The 21,265-nt window shown below is 36.5% G+C and overlaps 1 protein-coding gene across 1 annotated transcript in view; it reads left to right on the top strand.

Annotated features, from left to right (window-relative positions):
* Positions 1–21,265, top strand: part of LOC105493667 (CWF19 like cell cycle control factor 2) — a 126,237-nt gene that overhangs the window by 44,463 nt on the left and 60,509 nt on the right. Inside the window, exons 11-12 of the mRNA XM_071075527.1 lie at positions 18,231–18,347; positions 21,041–21,178. Of these exons, the coding sequence (XP_070931628.1) occupies positions 18,231–18,347; positions 21,041–21,178 (255 nt within the window). The remainder of the gene's footprint in view (positions 1–18,230; positions 18,348–21,040; positions 21,179–21,265) is intronic.

The following is a 21,265-nucleotide window of genomic DNA, read 5'->3' as shown; positions in this document are numbered from 1 at the left end:
GGGATAAAGAGAGGAGGCAAAGAGGACTCCAAAGTTTTTCGCTTGAGCAGCTGAAAGAATAGCCATTATTTGAGTCGTGGAAGAAAGAGGAAGAATAGGTTTTGGGACAAATCAGAGGTTCTGTTTTGGATATGAGTTTGGATGCCTGTTAGATGTGGAACAAGTAGAGATGTCAAGTAGGCAGTTGGATGGTTGGGAGTAGGGAGAAGATAGAATTGGGTAGTTGGGGAAAAGTCTTTTGTACTGGAGATAGAAATTTGGGAGTTATTAACATATAGGTGATATTTAAATCTATGACACCGCATGAAATAATCACAGGCATAAATGTAGATAGAAGTTGAACAGCTGAGTTCAACTTCTGCATGACAGATTTGGATGTATATGAATAACTCTAACTGGGTGTGGTGATGTGCTTCTGTAGTCCCAGTTACTTGGGAGGCTAGGGTGGAGGATTGTTTGAGACCAGGAGGTCCAGGCTGCAGTGAGCCATGATTGCACCACTGCACTCCAGTCTAGATGACAGAGTGAGACCCTGTCTCTAAAAAATGAATGAATGAATAAATAAATAAAAATAAAAACACTAAAAACAAAATCCTCCCCCTTCCCCCAAAATAACTCATGCAATTTTCACAGTATCCTTTGAGATAGTCCATGTCATTATTACAGATTTATAGATCAAGAAACTGAGGCACAGAAGGTTAAGTAACTTGTCCAGGTATACAACTAACAAGTGCAGGGCAAGGATTTAAACCCACAAAAGTACTTGTGTTTACATGATACCTCTTTTTGATGGTGAAGGACAAAGTCAGCGGCTCTTTTGAGAATCAGGTTTGGGATATAATGAAGTTTGTAAATGATTTTAAAGGTCTGTTCTCAAAGATTAATTTACATAATTTACTGTCAGTGTGGGAGGAGATGAGAATGTATCAAGTCAACTTTCCTAGAATTTTCTTCAGGCTGAAGTCATTCATGACTTAGATAACATTATACAGAGCATGTTTATGAAAATGGCTGTTTACACTGAGTTGTGGTACCTAAAAAGTTTCTCACACAGATTAAATGGAGAGTGAGAAATTACTGGTAGGATTAAAAAGTAGGGACTGGGAGAATAGCTAGATCTAGGTGTACTGTGAAGCTGATCTTACACACTTTTGCCAAATTATTGTTTTCAGGTGTCCTTGTGGTTAACTAATTTTGTACTCTGAAACTTTAAGTGGTTTATTAGTGCTAACTGTAAGTACCAGGTCTTCCTGCAGCATAGCCTTCCACAGTATGGCCCCGTTTTCCAGTCCTACCTCCAAGACTGTCTTACACATAACCAGTGTCTCTTTCACATTTACCTATGCTGTTTATTATTTGTGCCAGACATCACCCTTCTTCATTATGGCTGCTTTCTAATCCTCTCATATAGTTGCAACATTTTCCATTTTTGAAACCTCAAAGACATTTTTCTTTTTAAGATTTTATTTTTTAGAGCAGTGCTAGGTTCACAGCAAAATTGAGAGGAAGGTACACAGATTTCCCATATACTGTCTGCTCCTACATAAGCACAGCCTCCCCCATTATCAATAGCCCCTAACGGAGGAGTACATTTGTTACAATTGATGAACCTGCATTGACACATTATATCACCCAAAGTCTATAGTTTACATTAAGGTCCTCTCTTGGTATTGTACATTCTCTGGGTTTGAATAAATGTGTAATGACATGTATCCACCATTGTAGTACCATACAGAGTAGTTTCACTGTACTAAATCCTCTGTGTTCCACCTGTTCATGCCTTCCTATCCCTTAACCCCTGGCAACCTCGGATCTTTTTATTCTCCATAGTTTTGCCTTTTCCAGAATGTCGCGTAATTGAAATCATACAGTATGTAGCATTTTCAGATTGGTTTCTAATATATATTTAAGATTCCTCTCTGTCATTCCACGGTTTGATAGCTCATTTCTTTTTAGTGCTGAATAATATTTCATGGTCTGTAGGTGGCACATTTTACTTTTTCATTCACCTGTTGGAGGACATCTTGGTGCATCCAAGTTTTTGCAGTTGTGAATAAAACTGCTATAAACATCTGTGTGCAGTTTTTTTGTGTGGATAGACGTTTTCAACTCCTTTGGGTAGGCTGGGCGCGCTGGCTCATGCCTGTAATCCCAGCACTTTGGGAGGCTGAGATGGGCAGATTGCTTGAGGTCAGGAGTTTGAGACCGGCCTGGCCAACATGGCGAAACCTTGTCTCTACTAAAAATACAAAAATTAGCTGGGCATGGTGGTGGGCACCTGTAATCCCAACTACTGGGGAGGCTGAGACAGGAGAATTCCTTGAACCTGGGAGGCGGAGGTTGCAGTGAGCTCCAATTATGCCACTGCACTCTAGCCTGGGCAGCAGTGAGGGACTCTGTCTCAAAAAACAAAAAAACAAGAAGACAAAAAACTCCTTTGCATAAATATCAAGGAATGCAGTTGCTGGATCATTTGGTAAGAGTATGTTTGTCAGAAACCTCGAAGAATCTTAAAGTATCCTCTATGGCATGTATCTTTTCAAATTATATATATGTGTGTATACTTGTTACCACCTTCTCATTTATTTCTGTTTCTTTCCTGGCACTTGTCAGTTTTATTAAAGGTTCTAAAGCTGTGGCTGGACTTCAGGGGATTCCTGAACAGGCATTTTTTTTTTCCCTTTGATTTGGTTGGTTGAAAAATTATCTTTGTAAGAAAAAATTTCTTTATATCAAATGCTGTTCGTTTCAGACAACTGTAGTGACGTGACTGTTCCACAGCCTGGTAGCACAAGCTTCATGGGAGCAGTGCTGAGGCCGCTAGAATGACTTCCAGTTGATGGGACTAAGAGACCATTGTGCCATTTTGATCTTTTGACAGTCCATCTCTGCCTTTGTCCCTCTCTTTAAATATTAGGCCTATTGAAGAAAATATGAATCATTAATACTCTTCTATTTTACTTTGATTGTCATATATTCTAGAATAGAAAAAACAGTATTTTTGATAATCAGATTTTTAAAATATCTGAAGGGCATTAAATATGTGTGAGTATAGGAAGGAATACTTAATTTTAATTAGCATATTTGTTAAATTTATTAGCTTAAATAACCTGCCCTTCCTTAAGCATTAAATACTCTTGGTAAATTTAGCAAATCACTCAATTATTTTAATAAATATATCAGACTAAAATTCTTTACCATTTTCATGGTTAGCTTAATTAAATTATAAAATTTAATTACATTTAATTAATTTAATTAAATTGTAAAATTTTAAGCTGTTGCTAGCTTTTTACCACACTCTTGTAAAAGAATAGACCTAAGCCTGAGATTTTTGTGTTACTTCTTGTAGTCAAGCTTTGCTGACCCTATGAAATGAATTGACCGTTTTCTTCTTATCTTTTGACTAAGGTTGGCCACGTCCCACCAGATTTTATTCCATACACCTCCTAACGTGAAGTGCTTTTTCCATTATCCTGTGCAGTTGTTTAATGTAAAATCAGTTTTCAAAGTATCTCAGGCAAGCAAAAGGAGCCACATAGGGAAACCTTCCTTGAAATGTTTGAGCTAGTTTGCGGCTTGGAACAGAAGGAAAAAATTTGAAGCAGATATTCTGTTAAATAACATTTCTCCTACGGTTTTGAGGATATGACACAATAATTGACAGGCTATATCTCATCTCTTGTGCACATGACTCTGATATTACTCATGTTTTTAAAATTTCTAGCTCCTCCTATCTTTGAGCAGTGGACTTCAGTACTCAGTAGATTAGTATTTGAAGTATCATACAAAATATAATTTCTGTTTGTTAGTCTCTTTGGGGAACTGTTTAGCCCTTTGAGACTTCAAATAGAAAGTTTTTTTTTCCTAAGGATTCTTTGACCAGAAAGTCATGTTTTCATCGTCTCTGCAGAGAAGGTTCAAGCACATTTGCACATCTGGTTCAAGCTTTACTAAGTATATATATATATATAAAACAAATCTTTGCCAACAATTCTGAAAGAATTCTCTACTGCAACTAAAGTAATTTATTCCATCAGATCCAGGGCCTTGATTACCTTTCGAAGTGGTTTTTTTTAGAAATTAGAATGGAATACAAAGTTGTTTACTACTATGGAGATTTGATGGTGTTCTAGAGGAAAATCATGTAATACTTCTGATGGAAATTTTGCTCTTTGAGAGAAAAGAAAACCCCATGCATAGAACGCTTGAACAGGGAAGAATTCTTTCATTGCTTAGCTCGTTTGTTGGAAGTATTAGGTTACAGGAATAAGGTAAATCTCTTCATTCGTATATCTATGAATATCATTTTGGCTTTAGTGAAAAACCATCAGCACTTTTAATTATTAGTTTGCTTATCCCTCTTCTCCTTTAGAGGGTGAACTGTTTAGTATTTAGGACGAGAGTTATTCTTTCAGTTCATATCTAGTACGTAGAGTAATATTTGGCATCTTGTAGACAACCAGGACATACTGAAATACCTGTTTCATCAATGTCTTTATTTTATTCTCTATAATATTTTATTGTAAATCTTAAAAATGATCCATGATCTTCGACATCATCTAGTCTGGCCATCACACAAGTGCAGCTTCTTTATTTTAACATTAAGCCAACTACATAGCTTCTCCATCTAACTTGTGCTTGAACACTGAGGTATGAGGTCTCACTGAGTTTTGGATATTGCTAGTTTTATATCAGGAAAAATCTAATCCTAATTCTTTAATATGTTAGTCCTAATCTTCCCTTCCATAACTTGGGCCTGTTAATAATTCTTCAACAGAGTCACATTATGTATACATTTAATGTAAAGGAATTTAGCTCTGTACTTTATAAGAAAAGATAATGCAGGAAATTAAGCTCAACATTTGTAACAAAGAATGAAATAATCTTTGCCTAATGGTGTAGTAGCTTTAAAATTTTGTCTACACTGCTGGTAAGGAAGGGAAATGCATTTTGATCCCTGTTCATGTACGTAGAGAGGGTTTACGGACATTCTCTTTAAAGAAATTGAAGAGTTAACTAAGGGCCATAGAGAAACATTAATAAATAGATACATTCATTTTGTATATAAATCAGGTACTTGACTAGTTATTTGAAGTATTTCTGGTAGTAGTTTGACCATATTCAATTACTGCTTTAACACTGTCTTTTAGATCTGATTCTTGGGTGCATCATTCACTGTGTTCACAAGTTCACTTGTCATTGCTGTGATTCCCAGAATATGTGAACTCTTAGACTGTGTCTTTTAAAAAATGTTTTAGCTTCCCAATCTCTGCAGTCGATCCCGTAAGCATAGTACAACAGAAAAAAAGTTACAAGACTATAAAAAACTTGCTTGTGGTTTACTTTTAATATTTAAACAGTGAGATTTGACCTTTACTCAACGAATACTTTGCAGTTCCTTCTTTGTAGAAGGCCTTTGCACTCTCAATTTTCTAGGTCAAATATTTTAAATCTGAAGTAAACATTATTATAGCTTTGCATTTATTCTATTTAACTTGCCGTGTTACTGTAGGCACACTTTACTTGAGGTATAGTCTTGCTTGACACAGAGTAGGTGTACAAAAGTATTATTTCCTTTTAGTCATTTAGCTAGTTTTTCCCCAGCCACGTAAATGTGGTCAATAGATGTACCTATTTTCTATACAGTTCAGCTTGTATTTTTTAACCCTCCTTAAAGTATCGCTCATTTCTGTGCTGTGCAGTTAGAAATATCATCTTAGGCGTTACTAGAGGGCTTATTTCTTGAAATAGAGTATTACTATAGGAGCAAATATTTTAAGCAAAAATGAATGAAAGCAAATGATATATAAATAAAAACTAGTATTAGCATACAGAATCTATCTGTTCTCTAGTTTCATACCTCACATAAAATTCATCGTGAAATGGTGTCAATTTTACCTGCTAAATATTTCTTAACTCTGCTCTTTGTTTTTTGTATCTACCACACTAAGATGACCATCATCTCTTGTCTTGACGTCCTAAGTAGCTGTTTTCCCTCCTGCCTCAGTGCCTTTACACAGTCTTTCTTTGCCTAGAATATTTTTCTTGTAGTTACCTTCTGTATATCCTTGAGATCTTAATTCAGACATCATATACTCCTTATAAAAGCTTTCTGTCAGGAAAGAGAACATACAAATAAGATTAATTATACAAATATATAATTATAGTCCTTTGACGGTGCTTCAAAGGAAAAGTATAGAAATATGGAGGTATTGAATAGGGCCTAGTGCAATCTAGGCATCCAGAGAACGTTCTGAGGCTATAGCCATTATTTTGGGATCCTATTACCATTTGTAACTTTGCCAAAGAAAAAGCTATACTATTTATGACTACTATCTGTAAGCCTTATTTGTTTACCACAAAAATAATCTTTAGCATGGTATTATCCTAGCTGGGAGTGTTGACCTGTAGGCTTCAGTCATGGAATAGGAAACACCCACTCGTATGACTATAGGATGTGTTTAATTCTCAATGCTTTCTGGGGTAGTTAAAAAATTTTTTTATTGTTTTATGAACAGTATTTTCTCAAGTATAATTTAGAGAAATTGTAAAGTAGTTGTTTTGGATAGTTATGATTGTATATTTTTTAATGATCTAATTTTGGGATGAAGAATTATGTCATAGACTATCTCAAACTTTGAACAGGGCTCTGTAACAGATACTGAAGCCACAACTAATTGATTTCCTTAGAGAGGGAAGAATGACCCAGCAGCAGCCTCTCTCCTTCCCCAGTTTGCTTCTATTCCCTCAAATGCTCATTATTTTTTTTTCTCACTAACTCTACTATTAGCATTTAATTCCCTTTTCTGTTGTTAAATTCAAGGGGAAAATGAAATATTACTGCATATGAAAAATATTGAGTCCTTATGCTGTTCAGTAGCATTTGAGACTTAGGTTTTGTCTTGGAGGGATGGATTCATACATGTTCTGTTTCCAGATTTTTTTTTTTTGTAGGGGGAAGGGTTAGATGGAGAGACAACATCACACAATTATATATTTTCAGTTTAAAGGGAAAACATTTTAAGTGGAAAAAATACAAACCCAAAGTAAATTTTCTCCTTGTACATATTTTAAAATTAACCATATTGTAGAATGCATAACGAATTGTTGAAGATAGAAATCAAATTTAATGTGATTTTAGAAAAACTGAAAATACAGTTTTCAATTTCATAGTGTGTAAATATGCAGGTACCAAAGAGATTCTGAGTAGAATAATTATAGTAGACAGTTGTTAATGAAGATTGATGAGGAAGAGAAATAAAATTAGTTGAGTAAAACTCCACAGTACTGAAAAAAAGGAAAGAAAAGAAAAACACTTGCTATATCACAGTGAATCATAGAAAAATCTTATAGTATTTATTATGTTCCTATCTACTCAAAAATAGTAAATCTGTGTGTCATTCTTTGATTTAACAGAAAATTAAGTTATAATTAGTATAGCTATTTATTAATAATTAGTAATAATGTCTGTGGCATTAGCTAATAGTAACACAAAAGAGATAAGAGAGAACATAACATAGAGTAGATATGGTATACAAAGGATAGATTAAAAAAACTGAAATTACTAAAATAGAAAATAAAAAATAAATAGAAATGATTTAAGAAAAAACCCAAGAATTTATTCTTTGAAAAAAGTTAATAGGTAGCCTCTAGGAAGGCCAATCTAAAAAAAAAGGAAAGCGCAATAGTATATTAAGAATTTTAAAAGTGGGACAGTATGGACAAAATTGAGAATTTAAAAACATTTTTAAAAGGGCTGCATTGAGCCTGTATGATGCCTTCATGGAGTTAGAAAAAGATGTCTCCTTTGGGCAGATGCAGTCCTGTGAATGCTTTTGTACAAATTAAATAGTAGCCTTGGGTTAGGACATTCGTCTCAGTGATCAGAGTGTAGCTTGGTGTTCAGTCCACCCACTGCCTTGGCCAGGTACTTGTGTGTAGGGAACAACTTGTGAACATAATTAGAGATAAAATAGAAATTATTCAAAAGCCATGAAAATACTAAGAATAGTAATAAGTGATTATGGAAATTTTAAAAGATAAAAGTTGAAACATGCTTTATGGCATTCAGTGATAACAAACTTGCAGGCTACCATCATGAACTCTGGAAGTTTGTAGACTACTGATAGGAAAATCTGATTTAGTAGGAGAGTTTTGCTTTATTTCCCAATGCTAGAAAGGCTTCCAAACATTTACACTTTTTAATAATAGCTTTGAATCAAAGCAGTGTATGCTTTTTCCTTTTCTTTTTAATCAACGTATTACATACAAGTAGCGCTAGGCCTGCCTATACCAAATAATAACGATGTCGTGAGCTCTTTCCAGACCTTCTTCCAATCCTGGTGGAAGCCACTTTGGTTCTTAGTTGTTTCTTTGCTTTACTTCTGTATTTTTAAATTAAGTTATCTCTTGATCCAGTAAATAGACACTGTTAGGCCAAATAGTATTTTATAATTGCCTTTCTTTTATGTAAATAAACAAAATTTCTTAATTTGCATTGTTTTCTTCTTCTTTCTTCTTTCTTCTTCTTCTTCTTCTTGTTTTTCTTCGTTTGTTTCATATTCTTTGCTAGTTTTTCTCTTACTTCCAGCAGCTTGTTAAAATATATCCCAATTCAGTCAGCAAGGAAGCTGAGGTCTGATTAGATTCCTTTGTACTGCAGTCTATAAACTTCCTCTTAGTAGAAAGCTGTGGCCATCCTAGGGCTCATCTCATTTGTTTCCCTTCTTTTAGGGATTACACTCCTCTAGAGGTCGATGTCTAAAAATGTTGTTTCATGTATTTGTCCTGTTGTCTAGTTTTTTTAAACAGCAACAGGTTATACTGTTTTTTTTGTTAGTCCATCATGGCCTGAAATGAAAGTCAAGCATAGATATTTTAACAAAATAAGAGTACCAGGTCCTATTCTCTTCCCCTCATTGTTACCAACATGGATCTTGTGTAATACTATTAAGTAATTGCAGGTTTTAATCTTGTTTGTTATTAGGTAGTAGGAAAAATCAATAAAGTGATTTTGAATTAGTTTTATTAGCTAGATAATAATATAGAACCAAGACTGGCAGACTTTTGTAGAGATCAAATAGTAAATGTTTTAGATTTTGTGTGCTGTACAATCTGTGCCACAACGATTCAACTGTTATTGTATCATGAAGGCAGCCACAGATAACACATAAATGAATGAGCATGGTTGTGTTCCAATAAAACCTTATTTATGGACACTAAAATTAGAATTGCATAGAATTGTAATTTGTCATGAAATACTCTTGTTTTGATTTCCCCCCAGTCATTTAATAATGTAAAGACCATCCTCAGCTTATGGGCTGACAAAAAACCAGCACAAGACTGGAGTTGACCTGTGGCCCATAGTTTTTTGACATTGATACAGATTCTGTATTCATATTCTGTATTTTTTCTAATTCTGTGAAGACTGATGGTGGTATTCTGATGGGGATTGTGTTGAATTTGTAGATTGCTTTTGGCAGTATGGTCATTTTCACAGTATTGATTCTACTCACCCATGAGCGAGGGATGTGATTCCATTTCTTTGTGCCATCTGTGATTTCTTTCAGCGGTGTTTTGTAGTTTTCCTTGTAGAGGCCATTCGACTCTTTTGTTAGGTGTATTCCTAAGTATTGTATTTTTATTTTAATTTTTGCAGCTATTGTAAAAGGAGTTGAGTTCTTGATTTGATTCTCTGCTTGTTCACTGTTGGTGTATAGAAGAGCTACTAATTTGTGTACATTAATCTTGTATCCAGAAACTTTGCTGAATTCATTTATCAGTTCTAGGAGCTTTCTGGAGGAGTCCTTAGGGTTTTCAAGGTAAACAATCATATTGTCAGCAAACAGTGACAGTTTGACTTCCTCTTTACCGATTTGGATGCCCTTTGTTTCTTTCTCTTGTCTGATTGCTCTGGCTAGGGCTTCCAGTACTGTGTTGAAGAGGAGTGGTGAGAGTGGGCATCCTTGTCTTGCTCCAGTTCTCAGAGGGAATGATTTCAACTTTTCGCCTTTCAGTATTATGTTGGCTGTGGGTTTGTCATAGATGGCTTTTATTACGTTAAGGTATGTCCCTTGTATGCCGATTTTGCTGAGAGTTTTAATAATATAGGGATGCTGGATTTTGTCAAATGCTTTTTCTGCATCTATTGAGATGATCATGTGATTTTTGTTTTTAATTCTCTTTATGTGGTGAATCACATTTATTGACTTGCGTATGGTAAACCATCCCTGCATCCCTGATATGAAACCCACTTGATCATGGTGCATTATCTTTTTGATATGTCATTGGATTCGGTTAGCTAGTATTTTGAATGTTAAGGATTTTAACATTTGTGTTCATCAAGGATATCAGTCTGTAGTTTTCTTTTTTGGTTATGTCCTTTCCTGGTTTTGGTATTAGGGTGATGCTGGCTTCACAGAATGAATTAGGGAGGGTTCCTTCTTTCTCTGTCTTGTGGAATAGTGTCAAAAGGATTGGTACCAATTCTTCTTTGAATGTCTGGTAGAATTAATCTGTGAATCCATCAGTTCCTGGACTTTTCTTTTGTTGTTAATTTTTAAATTACCATTTCAATCTCTGCTTGTTATTGGTCTGTTCAGGGTGTCTAATTCTTCCTGATTAAAGCTAGGAGGGTTGTATTTTTCCAGGAATTTATCCATCTCTTCTATGTACGTAAAAGTGTTCATAGTAGCTTTGAATGATCTTTTGTATTTCAGTGGTGTCAGTTGTAATGTCTCCTTTTTTGTTTCTTAGCAAGGTTATTTGGATTTTCTTTCTTCTTGGTTAATCTTGTAATAGTGTATCAATTTCATTTATCTTTTCAAAGAATCAACTTTTTGTTTCATTTATCTTTTGTGGTTTATTTGTTTCAATTTCATTTAGTTCTGCTCTGATCTTGGTTATTTCCTTTTTTCTGCTGGGTTTGGGTTTGGTTTGTTCTTTTTTCTCTAGTTCCTTGAGGTGTGACCTTAGAAAGTCACTTTGTGCTCTTTCAGACTTTTGATATAGGCGTTCAGGGCTATGAACTTTTCTCTTAAGCACTGCCTTTGCTGTATCCCAGAGATTTTGATAGGTTGTGTCATTATCGTCTTTCAGTTCAGAGAATTTTTAAATTTCCATCTTGATTTTGTTTTTGACCCAATGCTCGTTCAGGAGCAGGTTATTTAATTTCCATATATTTGCATGGTTTTGAAGGTTCCTTTTGGAGTTGATTTCCAGTTTTATTCCCCTGTGGTCTGAAAGAGTGCTTGATATAGTTTCAATTTTCTTAAATTTATTTAGGCTCATTTTATGGCCTATCAAATGCTCTATCTTGGAGAAAGTTCCATGTGCTGTTGAATAGAATGTGTATTCTGCAGTTGTTGGATAAAATGTTCTGTATATATCTGTTAAATCCATAGTTTAAATTCGTTGTTTCTTTGTTGACTTTCTGTCTTGATGACCTATCTAGAGCTATCAGTGGAGTATTGAAGTCCCCCACTATTACTTTGTTGCTGTCTGTCTAATTTCTTAGGTCTGTTAGTAATTGTTTTATAAATTTGGGAGCGCCACTGTTGGGCACATATATGTCTGGGATTGTGATATTTTCCTGTTGGACAAGGCCTTTTACCATTATGTACTGTCCCTGTTTGTCTCTTTTAACTGCTGTTGCTTTAAAGTTTGTTTTGTCTGATATAAGAATAGCTACCCCTCCTTACTTTTGGTGTCCATTTGCATTTCCCACCCCTTTTTTTTTAAGAGTATGTGAGTCCTTATGTGTTAGGTGAGTTTCCTGAAGGCAGTAGATAGTTGGTTGGTGAGTTCTTTTCCATTCTGTGTTTCTGTATCTTTTAAGTGGAGCATTTAGGCCATTTACATTCATTCGATGTTAACATTGAAAGGTGAGGTACCATTGCTTTTCTCATGCTCTTTGTTGCCTGTGTACTTTTGTTTTTGTTTTTTCCTTTTAACTTGTATTTTTTATAGGTCCTGTGTGATTTATGCTTTAAAGAGGTTATGTTTTGATGTAAAAGATTTGTTTCAGGATTTAGAGCTCTTTTTAGCAAAAGGAACCTTCAAAACCATGCAAAAGGTTGTTTGGTAATGGTGTATTCTGTCAGCATTTGTTTGTCTGAAAACGGCTGTATCTTTCCTTCATATATCATGCTTAGTTTTGCTGGATATGAAATTCTTGGCTGATAAATTTTTTGTTTCAGGAAGACTGAAGATAGGTCTCCAATCCCTTCTAGCTTATAAGTTTTCTGCTGAGAAATCTGCTGTTGTTCTGATGGGTTTTCCTTTATAGGTTACCTGGTGCTTCTGTCTCACAGCTCTTAAGATTCTTTCCTTCGTCTTAACTTGGGATAACCTGATGACAGTGTGTCTAGGCAAAGATGTTTTTGTGATTAATTTCCCAGTATTCCTTGTCCTTCTTGTATTTGACTGTCTTCGTCTCTCACAAGGCCGGGAAGGTTTTCCTTGATTATTCCACAAAACATATTTTCCGGGTTTTTAGAATTCTCTTCTTCCTCAGGTATACCGATTATTCTTAGGTTTGGTTGATTAACATAATCCCAGACTTTGGAGGCTTTGTTCATATTTTCTAATTTTTTTGTCTTTGTCTTAGTTGAATTGGGTTAATTTGAAGACCTTGTCTTCGAGCTCTGGATTTCTTTCTTTACTTGTTCAGTTTTATTGTTGAGACTTTCCAGAGCATTTCGCATTTCTAAAAGTGTGTCCAAAGTTTCCTGAATTTTTTATTGTGTTTTGTTTAAGCTGTCTATTTCCTTGAATATTTTTTCCTTCACTTCTTGTATCATTTTTCGAATTTTCTTGCATTGGGCTTCGCCTTTCTCAGGTCCCTCCCTGATTAGCTTAATAACTAACCTCCTGAATTCTTTTCCAGGGGGTTAGAAATCAGGGATTTCTTCTTGATTTGGATCCATTGCTGGTGAACTAGTGTGATTTTTGGGAGGCGTTGAAGAGCCTTGTTTTGTCATATTGCCAGGGTTGGTTTTCTGGTTCCTTCTCATTTGGGTAGGCTGTGTCAAAGGGAAGGTCTGGGGCTGAAGGCTATTTGAAGGCTATTGTTCAGATTCTTTTGTCCCATGGGGTATTCCCTTGATGTGGTACTTTCCACCTTTTCCAATGGGTGTGGCTTCCTGTGACCCGGACTGCAGTGTTTGTTGTCTGTCTTCTGAGTCTAGCCACCCAGCAAGTCTACCAGGCTCGGGGCTGGTACAGGGGGTTTTCTGCACAGAGTCCTGTGATGTGAACTGTCTATGGGTCTCTCAGCCATGGGTACCACTGGTTGTTCTGGTGAATGTGATGGAGTGTGTAGTGAATTCCATGAGGGTTGTTAGCTTTGGTAGTTTAATGCTCCATTTTTGTGCTCGTTGGCCTCCTACCAGGAGGTGGCACTTTCCCGAGAGCATCAGCTGTAGTAGGGTGGAGAGGGACTAGTGGTAGGTGAGGCCCTAGAACTCACAAAATATGCCCTTTGTCTTCCACTACCCGAGTGGATAGGGAACGACCATCAGGTGGGGATGGGGCTAGGCCTGAGCTCAGACTCTCCGTGGGCACGTCTTGCTGGGCTGCTGTCGGGGATGGGATGAGATTCCCAGGTCACTGGAGCTGTGTTACCTAGGAGGATTATGGCTGCCTCTGCTGAGTCATGCAGGTTGTCAGCGAAGTGGGGGAAAGCTGGCAGTCACAGGCCTCACCCAGCTCCCACGCACACTGAAGGGCTGGTCTCACCCGCACTGTGCTCCCACCCGCACTGTGCTCCCACCAACAGCGCGGAGTCTGTTTCCAGGCTGAGGGCAAGATGGTCTTGAAAACTTACCCGAGGATATCTGCCTCCCAGCTGCGAGAGAAAAGGGCTTTAGTTCTTCCCTTGCCTGTGAAGTCTGTACACAAGATTTGTGCCCTCCCGAGTTCTGGCCAGGAGGCTTCTCACCCTGTTCAAATGGTTACAAAGTTCAGCTAGATACTTCCTTTTCCCTGTGGAGTTTTACCCCCTGCTCCTCTGGCCACCCTCCTGTTGGATCCCTTGGTGCTAGGCAGGAACGGGCTGTTTGGGGACCCAGCGAGCTCCCAGGGCCTTTCTGCTCCTTCCTCTACCCCTGTATTTTGCTTGGCCTCTAACTTGACTTAGCTCCAAGTGAAGTCGAAAACTTATCCTGAAAACAACTTCAGCTTCTCCAGTGGGGTGTGTGTTCAGGAGGAAGTGTGTTCCCACTTCCACAGTTGGAGCACTCACAGTATTTGGGGTGTCTCTCAGGTCCTGCAGGAGCAGTCTGCTTCCTTCAGAGGGTCTCTGGGTCCTCTTGGGATTGCTGGTTTGTTCTGCAGTCGATCTGGAGCTAAAATTCACAGTGCAAGCCCCTGCATGCTGCTCTGTCCAGAGCTACAATCTAGTCTTGCTTGTGACTGCCACGATCTCCTGAATCCTCAATTTTTTATTACTGTAAAAATGATATGCACTTGTGGGAGAAATTTATGATCTCACAAATATGATAGATACCAACAGGGAAGGTTTATTCTGGTTATGTTAGCAAATTGATTTTGTAGCTTTATATGAAGTGTTTTGTTTTCTCCTTTCTTCCTTTAAAACAAGAATCCATGATTTTTGTCAGCCAGAAGGCTCTTTTATGGATTAATGAGTAAATGATCCCAGAGCATTTTGGGATTTGTTAATTAAAGTGTTCGTATAAAATGCTTTAATAAATTATCAGTTTTGATGTTTTTAAAATATAAAGTCCTCCAGAGCAAACTGTAATTGTTGGGGATAATTTAAAAACCTGGAGCATTTGGCATTCTTATGAAAATGGAAAGAGTTTATAAATGCTTTTTAGTTATATCAAGAAGTGCTTCTGGTTTCTTTTGAGATAAATTGCAAAATTACATGGATGATGAAAATGTTTTTGCATATTTTCTGTGTAGAGTGAACTTCTCATTTCTGTCTTGTATTTTAATGCCATGTAGATGGTTAGATGCACTCTGTCTTGGGTACCCAAAATAGAACAACTTGGGGTCTTACGTGTTGGCAGTCCTAAGGAACAGAAAGTTTGCAAAGGGAGGAAAGAAGGAGCTCACTGAAGGGGAGAGTGGGTTAGTTTTGGGGTGCAGTTAATCCGTCTGAGGCGCCAGCTTGTTAGTGACATTTATCAAGCATTTATTGAATTCCCATTATTGTTTGACACTGTGACAGGTCCTATAGGTACCAAGTAGTGTATAGCTTAGTCTTTGTCCTGCAAAGAGAGATAAATATAAGTAGACAAATAGTTACTGAAAATATTACAGTCTAGGAACATACATGTGCCGAAAATTATTGGGAACAGAGCATTGGCTGTGACTAAATTCTTAATTTCCTAGTTGAGCAAGAAGGGGTAATTGTTCTGTGCAGAGGAAATACAATTTACAGTATGTTTACAAAAATTACAAGGAACTAGAAAAGTCTAGGGCCAGAATTTGAAGGCTTTGTATACTGTGTGAAAATGGTTTACCTTTATTTCACTATTTAGACTGTGATGTAGGATCAGGGTTGTTTATATATATTTTAAAATTTTACAGACCATGATAGATTAATAGTTTTATAAAATACAATAAAAAGTAATCATAGAAAATGAAATATTTTCTATGAAATAAAGTCCCAAGTTTTTATTTAGATTGAACCAACATAAAATGATTCTTACGATTCTTGTATTTGTCTGTTTTCATGCTGCTGATAAAGACATACTTGAGACTGGGCAATTTGCAAAAGAAAGAGGTTTAATTGAACCTACAGTTCCACATGGCTGGGGAGGCCTCACAATCATGGCTGAAGGCAAGGAGGAGCAAGTCACATCTTATGTGGATGGCAGCAGGGAAAGAGAGAGCTTGTGCAGAGAAACTCCCGTTTTTAAAACCATCAGATCTCGTGAGATCCATTCACTATCACAAGAACAGCACAGGAAAGACTTGCCCCCATGATTCAATCATCTCCCACCGGGCCCCTCGTACAACACGTGGAAATAATGGGAGCTACAAGAAGAGATTTGGGTGGGGACATGGAGACAAACCGTATCACTTCTATACAGTTTTTATAAAACACTCAGTTTCTGTAGTTACCTTATCATGGATTAGTAACAAATATTTAATGTCTAGTAACTCTTGGACTTGTGATGGCCTGTGGGCCATACTTGCAGTGGTGTTGATCTTCCGGTGATAAATGGTCCCTGCAGAGTTTTAAGCAAAGAATAGCATGATTGTATTTGTTTTTCACACGGTGAATTATTTTGCAATATGGGTGATGATTAGGTTTCAGGCTGAAGGGCTGGAAACCAAGGAACCCTGGAATCATCAGTATTTGAGGGATAGCTGGAAATGGAGGAGACAGTGAAGGTGACTTTGTTTATATTAATAATTCACCTGGGGAGTAGTTTCACCACTAGGCCATAAGCTTATAGAAGGCAGGGGTTATATTTCTTTTAGCTCCTAAGATTAAATAGACATTTCAGAAATATTTGATGAATGAATGGATAAATGGATGAATTAATAAATGAATGAATGTGTCCGAGAGGTAAAGGCAGAACCAGGAGGGAGTAGAGTGTTTAAAACTGGAATAAGAGGAATTTCAGGAGAGAGAATGTAATAAACAGAACCAAATGCTTTCAAATCAGGGAAGATGACAATTTAATAATTATGTATTAGACTTAGTAATTTGAAAGTCCTTAGGGAAGAGACCAGCTTTATCAGTGGGGTAAAGTTAGAAGCCACATTATAATGTGTTGCCTATCTCTACTATCTGGTAAGGGAGTGAGTAGAAAGGTCTTTTAAAAGATGGCACTTCATTAATTAATGTTCATTTATTTATTGAGGAAGAAAAGTAATGATAATCTTTTGTATCAGTTTAGTATTGTGTGTGAATGTGAGATCAGTAATAGGTATATATTATTTTTCTTCCATTTCAGCAGGGAAACTAACATCTATTAAATGGAATTGGGTTTGATTATTTCTATATTTGATTCCGATTGAGAAGAAAACTAAAATGTGAATAGTTTGCTTGGTCTTGTTTCCAATGGATTTTTAATGAATTCATTCCTTAATATTATTTTTGTTTTTAATTTTTTAAAAATAGATTCAGGGGTTGCCTATGCAGGTTTGTTGCAGGGATATATTGCATAATGATGAGGTTTGGGCTTCTGTTTTACCCGTCACCTGAATAGTAAACATTGTTCCCAATAAGTAATTTTTTCTATCATTACTCCCTTTCCATCCTCCCTGCTTTTGGAGACTGCAGTGTCTCTTATTTCCCTCTTTATGTCCATGTGTACCCATTGTTTAGTTCCCACTTTTAAGTGAGAACATACAGTATTTGATCACTTAGGATAATTGCCTGTAGCTCCATCCATGCTGCTGTGCAAGACGTTTCTTTTTTTGGTGATTGTGTAGTATTCCATGGCATATATACACCACATTTTCTCTATTCAATCATCCGTTAATGGACACTTTAGTTGATTCCATGACTTGGCTATTGTGAATAGTGCTGTGATAAACATACAAGTGCAGGTGTCTTTTTGATATAACAATTTCTTTACCTTTGTCATTCTCTAATATTCTTTATTGATTATTAGAATCCCTCTAATCACATTCCATTTCCATCAGAGAATAAAATTTACTCTTATTCTGTACTGTGCAAGGCTTATATTTGTCCAAAAGTTTGTAGGAAAAATATTATGGCTTGAAAGTATGTGGGATATAATTCCTTCTGAAGAGTCAGAAAACTGAATAGCATTTGAAGGCTGTTAATAGAAAGAATAGAAGTTACGGGTAGTTTCATTATATTTGCTAATTTAGCAAGTTTGTCTTTAGTTGCTTTATTCTTATAATCAAATTTTAATAGGATCTTTAAATTTAAAAAAATTACATCTGCTGTATAAGTGATGGGCATTCTCATACAATGCCGCATGGACTATTGATACTTCGTCATCTTTTAACATTGTCTAGATGAAAACTTTATTTGAAATTTTCTTCTCTTGGTTACTTTTTAAAAAATACTAAAATAAACATTGGGTATTTTTCATTCTTTCCCCAAATGATTATGTTCATTTTATAGTATAGAGAGGAATGAAAATCCAGGAGATTTAAGGCAATCCACAGTATTATGTGGAAATGTTAATCATTTTAATGCTTTTTTTTGTTATTAAATAAAAACGTTCAGCATTCTTCACAATAATTTCAATAGTTATCTCTAAATCTTTTTATAGAATGAAGACCAGCAAGAAGTAATCCTTGTCAGAACAGATCAGTCTGGAAGAGTATGGCCTGTGAACACACCCGGAAAATCTTTGGAATCACAAGGAGGAAGAAGAAAGAGACAGATGGTATGTTTAACATATGTCTTTGTTTATTAATTCAGAATTCCTTCTTTCCCTTGGGGCTTTCTTCATATCAGATTACAAAATATTTTCTGAAAAGTAACTTTTGAATGCCAATATTGGAAGGTAGTAAATGATGTTGTTCTTACTTTTATTCTTAGTTATATCTTTTTGCCTTTTACAGAATGGAAAGTAATCCAACTGTGTTTTTTCAAATAGTTGTTAACATTGAATGTTTAAGGCAATTTTAATTTTAGTTTACATTTCTTTGATGTTGTTTTCAGCTGCTTTTGGCATACTTGCTATAGCTCTTAGGGAAAACTTTGGTCTCCCAGAGCTGTTACTAGTATTAGACAGCTAACTTGAGACCTGGTGATGGGGTATCCATACACAATAATGGCTTAATTATGTAGGTGTCATAATCCTTTATAAAGCTAATTTTCTTTTCCATTTTCCAACTCTAGTAATTAGTTTTTAGCACTACCTTGAGGCTCTTGAGATGGCAAAAACAACATATTCAGCTTTCCCAAATTAGGTTTTTTATTTTAAATTTGGAAGATCAGACAAGTGATAATTGCATATACAAAAGAACTGTTCATTCAGAATATTTCTGTCAAATGTTTATTTTTTGCCTGTTCAGTGCCTGTGTTGCTAGAGAGTCTTAATTAATTCATTCAACAGATAGAAGTGGGATAGATATGTCTTCTAATGTAATGGGAGGAATTTGGTGGTTGGAGAGGTGGTACAGGAGGAGAATAGTAAAGGTTTGAATTATATGAAATGGTGGAACTGACTAGGGATCCATAAATGCATTGTCAGAAGGCATCGAGGGCCCTTTTTGAGTTGCATATTACTTAACAATTTAGGTATAGGAGTAAAGAAGGTAGACACTTTCACAAGTAAAGTTTGTTCTTTGAGTATGATGAAAAGACAAGAGGGCCAGAAATTAAGTGTCTGGAGCCAGGGGGTGATTGAAGTCAAGGGATATGAGGTTTAAGCTAGTAAAGACAAGAATAGTAATGTTGGGAAATATAGTTGCACCCCTGTTCCAAAGATCTCAAAGAAGTTAAAGATGAGGTTTTATTTGGATAAGGGAATGTGAGAGCAGCATTAGAAAGATTTGATTTGGGAGGAAATAAATAGTATTTTTCTGTTCTACACCAGGGTATGGAACCAACTGATAGGAACATCTGGGACTGAATTAGATGGAGACCAGAATATCAGCTTTGCTTTTGATAAAGCTGTTTACAGAACAAGGGTTTAATAATTAGAAGTTGGTGTCTTAGTTTGGGCTACTATAACATAGACTGGATGGCTTAAACAACAGAAATTTGTTTCTCACAGTTCTGGAGACTGAGAAGTCCAAGATTAGGGTGCTGGCAGCTTCATTGTCTGATTAGGGCATGCTTCTGGGTTTGTAGATGATAGTCTTCTTGTATAATCAAATGACAGAAAAGAGAGAGAGAGAGAACAAACGCTCATGTCTTTTAATAGAGGTACTGTATTAGTCAGGGTTCCCTAGAGGGACAGAACTAAGAGGATAGATGCATATATGAAGGGGAGTTTATTAAGGAGTGTTGACTCACATAATCACAAGGTAAAGTCCTACATAGGCCATCTGCAAGCTGAGGAGCAAAGAAGATAGTCCAAGTCCCAAAACCTCAAAAGTAGGGAAGCCAACAGTGCAGCCTTCAGTCTGTGGCCAAAGGCCCAAGAATCCCTGGCAAACCATTGGTGTAAGTCCAAGAGTCCAAAAACTGAAGAACTTTGAGTCTGATGTTTGAGGGCAGGAAGCATCCAGCATGAGAGAAAGATGAAGGCTGGAAGACTCAGCGAGTCAAGTTCTTTCAGCGTCTTCTGGCCACCCTGGCAGCTGATTAGATGGTCACCCACGCTGAGGGTGGGTCTGCCTCTCCACTAACTGCCAGTCCACTAACTCAAATGTTAATCTCCTTTGGCAATACCCTCACAGACACACCCAGGAACAATACTTTGCATCCTTCAGTCCAATCAAGTTGACACTCAGTATTAACCATCACAGGTTCTGATCCCATTTCTGAGTACTTCATGCTCATAGCCCAGTTACTTCCCAAAGACCTTGCATCTTAATACCTTCTTATTGAGATTTCAACATGTGAATTTTGGGGCAACATAATCATTAAATTCATAGCAGTGGATTTGCTAATACTTCACCTCTGTTTTTGATATACTTACTCCATCTCTGGATAACTTCAGTCTTCCCACCACAGTGGTAAGGAATTTTAACTATAAGGAGAAGAAGAGCAGAAAAGAGAGAAGAAGGGGTAAAGCAGTTTTGCTCTTTCATCAAAACTCATAAAGCAGTTAATATCATGCTTCCATCCCCAGGGAAGAGGAGAGTAAAGAGGCAGAAGTAGGGAGTGTAAAAAATGGCCAACTTCCACCCTATAATAACAATGGTTACTTTTTGGTAGTGGGAGTTTGAACTGACTCACTGAGATACAGCCATGGGATGGGGAGACTTTTCACTATTTCTTTTCAGACTTACAATCTAATGGAAGTTTTTTCACAAGGAAGCTGGCAGACTAGGGATAAACTGGAAGGAAAGGTTGTGATTACATAGTGGAATTTTTACATTTAACATCAGATTTTTATGTAATCCATTAAATGCTTCAGAGACTCATGTTTTCATTAAATTAATAATGTTCATTTTGTCATAGATTTCAACCCATGAGGAAAAAGAAAGGATCAGATACTTTCATGATGATGATAATCTAAGCCTAACTGATTTGGTCAAAAATGAAAAGATGGGAACAGCAGAAAATCAAAACAAGCTCTTTATGAGAATGGCATCTAAGGTAAGATATATTCCTAGGATACCTCTGAATTTTGAGAAGCTGGTTATTCAATGTAACAGGGATCTGCTTTTTGGAGAGATCTGATTC

This window comes from Macaca nemestrina, chromosome 12 (genome assembly GCF_043159975.1).
Source record: "Macaca nemestrina isolate mMacNem1 chromosome 12, mMacNem.hap1, whole genome shotgun sequence".
NCBI classification, from domain to species: domain Eukaryota; kingdom Metazoa; phylum Chordata; class Mammalia; order Primates; family Cercopithecidae; genus Macaca; species Macaca nemestrina.
This window is presented reverse-complemented; position numbering and strand designations above follow the sequence as displayed.